The sequence below is a fragment of the Octopus bimaculoides genome, chromosome 5 (assembly GCF_001194135.2).
Source record: "Octopus bimaculoides isolate UCB-OBI-ISO-001 chromosome 5, ASM119413v2, whole genome shotgun sequence".
Lineage (NCBI taxonomy): Eukaryota > Metazoa > Mollusca > Cephalopoda > Octopoda > Octopodidae > Octopus > Octopus bimaculoides.
The window spans coordinates 124,983,142-124,988,172 of NC_068985.1; the positions used below are offsets into that span (position 1 = coordinate 124,983,142).

General features: G+C 39.1%; 1 protein-coding gene across 1 annotated transcript in view; it reads left to right on the top strand.

Annotated features, from left to right (window-relative positions):
- Nucleotides 1-2,172, top strand: part of LOC106879579 (uncharacterized) — a 15,141-nt gene extending 12,969 nt beyond the window's left edge. The window contains exon 3 of the mRNA XM_052968110.1: nucleotides 6-2,172. Within this exon, the coding sequence (XP_052824070.1) occupies nucleotides 6-945 (940 nt within the window). The 3' untranslated portion in view covers nucleotides 946-2,172. The remainder of the gene's footprint in view (nucleotides 1-5) is intronic.
- Nucleotides 2,173-5,031: the final 2,859 nt, after the last annotated feature.

Below are 5,031 nucleotides of genomic sequence, written 5' to 3' on the forward strand. Positions count from 1 at the left end.
CCCCCACCTCCTCCTCCGCCTCATCTCCATCGTGGGCATTATCTCTACGAGCAACAACCTCACATCGATCATACTCAGTATCATTACAATTATCAACAAGAACCTCCGCAACAGCAACAGTTTCCTCTCCCAGCACTACCTACCCCACACCCACCATCCTCTACTCCCCCTCCGCCACCGTCCCCTCTTCTATCCCCACCGCCAAGTCCACCGCCATCATCAATACCTTCGCTTTTATCGTCACCGCCACCGCCACCGCTGCCGCCGTTCGACAAGAGTGACTATACCAGCAGAACAGCCTCATCGATGGTGACCCGAAATTTCAATAGCAACACCAGTGCTTCTTCAGAAAGAACTCCTCAGAACAATAATGACTGGTATCAGAAACTGACAAACACCAGCTTCACGCTTGGAGAACGAAACGAAGAATCCGTTTCATTTTCAGATCCGGATTTTACATTCAAACGCTCTTCGACCCGCTGCTATTTTCAGCTTTGTTGGTTACTGTACGAAACCTTGTTTGTTTCGGCCATATCGGTGGGTTCAATCTATCTCATCGAACTTCTACCGCAGCTTAGACAGCAACCAGAACGCCGCACAGTGTCATTTGCCGATATCGGTGTTAATTGCATCAATTCTTTATTGATATTCTCCGAAGTCTTCATATGTGCTTACCCAGTCCGCCTTTTGCATGTAATTTATCCGATAATTTATGCCATTTCTTATATTGTATTTAGTTTAGCTTATTGGTCTTATGATACTGAAGCAAACGTCATCTATCCCAGCATTCTAAATTGGAACAATCCCGGCTTGACCGCAGCTCAAATTGTCTTGCTTGTGTTCGTTGTTATTCCGCTGTTGAATGCAGTGCATTTCGGTCTCTATCACTTGCGGTTGTTCATTTACAGACAGATATATATGGAAGATTACTTATTTATCTTATAAATAACATCATTCCTTATTTTTATGTACAAAAATTATAAAAACAAAAATAAAAATATTAAGCCAAGCAACGTCGTGAACACTAAGAAACCCCTTCAAAATAATGAGTTTTGTTTGCAGAGTTATAATTAAGCGTCGATCTACCTCTCACCCACAGATGCCTTGTCTTCTGCTATAAAAATCAAGCCTAAAACGTGTACGGAAGGTGCAAAGAGAAGTCAAGTCATTAAAACTTTTCTTGTAGTGTATTATTTATAGAAGTGAAATTTCAGGTGGTAATTGAAACCGTGTAAAGTATTCAACTTATTTTCTATGATAGTCTTTTCTCTGTGATTGACAACCTCCGGGAAAAATTTGGTATGGAGGAAAAGAATTCTTTTCGATCCCCAGTAGTTGTAGTATGTACTCTCAAAATTCAAGAAAGCTGGTAATTCTTTTTATCTTTTAATTTAGTGAAGGCACCCACTTGGCTCTTCGAATTCCGGACCAATGTACCAGCTAATACTCTTTTATTGGATAAGCTGATTAAGCTATATCTTTCACAGGTTTCACGCATGGCTGTGTAGTTAAAAGCTTCCTCCGTAGCTACGTCTATTATGGTTCTATCTTACTGCAAACAATTTAGGCAAATAGCTTTATGTTGATTGAAGCTTTGGGAGAGAAATCTGGTAGACGGAATCTATGAATGCCCGTCGACAGGACTCTGCTCTCAGGTGGTAGATTTAAACTATTGTTAATCAATCACCCAGTTAACACCATCAACCAGTGGCTCTTTGGTGCTTTTAAGCTTTCACACTAGTCACTGATTTCAGGACAACCTTCTTCCTTTCTTCCAACTCTATAAAAGGCATTACTATAAGAATCTATAAAAGGCATTACTCTTTCTCTCTACAAAGCCATTAAAAAAAAAAACGATAATTAGCTCGGGAATTTAATGCACAATTTAAAACGACAGAGATCTGTATTTCTAACTTTTACCAACAATGTAAGCGAAAGCAGTGTCATGTAAGATAATCACCTAGCACTTGAAACAGTATCTCTTTCCCCCAGTACTTGTGTTTTCTAACTGAAATAACTACTGATGTTTTGTATCGACAAATCCTCATTTTCTATTAAGGAGTGTATTTAGGTTGTTCGTTTGAAAATTATAAAGAATTAAATGGAAATACTAAGTTCTCTCATTGCAAGCAGTTATTCTGCCTTCTCGGTGATCAATGGCAAAACAAAATCGAAGAAACGCAGCTGTACTCTCGGTGTTTCGCCAAGTTTGTTTAAATTTATTGCACTTAAAATTGTCAAGATAGATTATTTTCAATGTAGCAAGGTTAGCAAAATTCTGCTATCGGCCATGTACATATCATTTGTTATTTCTTTTTTCAGTGATTCTCCATAATGGTCATACCATTATCGAAGGAATCTGGAAAACATACAACGATTTTAGAGTTACGAAAAAAGGAAAAGTCCGGAGGGACTTAACAGATGTTATTGCCTCAAAATATGGTATAAGTGAATGGCATGGTCTTCAAGGAAACAAGGATAGTAAAAAAAAAATAATAAATAAAGGAAAGCGAAATCTTTTTTGTGTTCAGAAACAATCTTTCTGTGATAATTCACCGTCGATTCCCAGTTGTATCCATTTGACGTAAGAATCCTATGAATTTAGAAAAACCTTGGATTTCGAAGCAGCCTGTTATTGCGTTAACTTTGGAAGAACCTCTTGGGTAAAACAGAAACACCACTTAAAGATATAAAATTCAAAGTAAAGCTGGCTAAACCATCCATCACCTGCCCTACATTCGACGTTGGTGTTTGTACCAACCGTCTTGATTCTAAGAACTGACAGTGGATTGTTCATATATCATGATTCAGAATTGGTAGTCAGAAAAGTGATAAATCTTCGTGGATAGGGCACTAAACTAACGAAGGTAAACAACGTGAGCTCATATTGTCTAAAGCAGTAGGTCTCAACAACTTTTTATTCATGTACCCACCTTTGATTATTATTTTACTCTACTTGACCTCCATAATCATTTGCTGGATATAAAAAAGTCTTATGTATTTTTATTATTAAAAATTAGGTATTGTATATAAGGCAGCGAGCTATTAGAAATGTTAGCACGCCGGGCAAAGTGCTCCGCGGCATTTCGTCCATTTTTTTTTTACGTTCTGAGTTCAAATTCTGTCTTTTCATCATTTTGGGGTCGATAAGATAAGTAGCAGCTAAGCATTGGGGGTCAATGTAATCGACTTACCACTCCCCTGAAATTGATGGTTTTGTGGTAAAATTTGAAATCAATATTAGGAATTGTATGAAAAATTAAAAACATTTTGTGTACTGTAGAAATATAATTAGTGTATTGCATATAAATTTTAGCAACAAAATATTATATAGACCCTCAGGGGTCTGATGCACCCCAGCTGAGAGCCACTCGTCTATAGGGAGTTGTTCTATGACGAAAAACAACGACGATCAGATATTGATGTTCGAATCTGCCAGAACGTACGGAGATTAAATAGATACGTTATTGCTTGGATTCCCGCTGATCTGTACATACCTTATGGATTATATTCAGCTTGGCAGACATCAGGACGCATCAGTAAATAAATAGTTTGCTGATTTCTGTGAAAAAGAGCCTGTACAGTTGTTGAATTCATCGGTTCGGCGGGGTAGCTTTGATTGAGCAGATATACAATGAGGTCGAAATAGCGCAGTGCTTCAGATCCTCCTTAAAACAACGGACAGTATGTACTATTAACACACACCTTCCAAACACAGGAGGTTTTCTCCGATGACGAAAGCAGCAACGATAAGAATTTCACGTTCGAATCTGCTAAAACGTATCGAGAATGAATAGAAACCTGAATTCTCGTTGCCATGTGTTCACGCCATGAATTATATATATATATATATGTGTGTGTGTGTGTGTGTGTGTGTGTGTGTGTGTGTGTGTGTGTGTGTGTGTATTTATGAACATATGTATGTATGTGTTTATATATGTATATATATATATACATATATGCATACATACATGTACGAGGTGTGATCAAGAAGTATCCGGACTGTTGACATAGTAGCGAAGCTAAAGCATCCAGAGAGAAGCCGCTTGGTACAGATTGACTTTGAACTCTGCTGTTCGTGTGCACTGAGTTTTAAAGTTCCAGCTTACTTCTGCTGTTTACAGCAGTGATTGGAAGGAAGGTATGTAGCGTGTATTCGACGCATTGACTATGACAGAGAAAGTTGTCATGGTGATACCTGCTCAGAGACCCTACGCAAAGTTGCAAAAAGTGTATGGAGCCACACACAAGTGTACGAGTGCTTCAGATACTTTCAAGATGGCCGAAAAAATACCGATATTGACGAGCATTCTGGGAGACCCGCAACCAGCAGAACTGAGTAAAACTGAGTAAAACAGCTGTGAGGGGAAATCGTCGAATCACCTTCTGTGAGTTATCAGAGGCTGTGCAGATTATTTACGGTCCAATTCAGTCCATTATCACAGAAGATTTGCGTATGAGACGCGTGTCTGCCAATTTTTCTGCTAAAACTGCTTTCAGCTGACCAAAATGACACTCGCTGTACAAGATCTTGATTGTGTTGAGAACGATAAAGACTTTTCGAAAACTGTGTACGCCTCTGAGCAAGTATCGCCAAGCTCTTGGCCAAATTGTATGCAGATTCTCTGCTCAACTTTCTCCATCATGTTCAATGCGACGATCAAACGCTACACACATTCCTTCCAAGTACTGCTGTAAACAGCAGAAGTGAGCTAGGAGGTTAAAACTTAGTGTGCATGCACTACAGAGTTCAAGGTCAATCTGTGTCAAGTGGCTTTACTCTGGGTCTTTTAGTTTCGTTACTATGGCAACAGTCTGGATACTTATTCCTCAGACCGCGTATCTATATGTGTGTGTGTGTGTGTGTGTGTGTGTGCGTGCGTGCGTGTGTGTGTGTGTGTGCGCGTGCACGTATATATATATATATATATATAAGTGTATCTATATACATACATATATATATACGTGTGTGCGTATGTGCGTGCTTGTGCGTGTGTGTGTATGTGCTCGTGTTTGTGTGTGTGTGTGTGT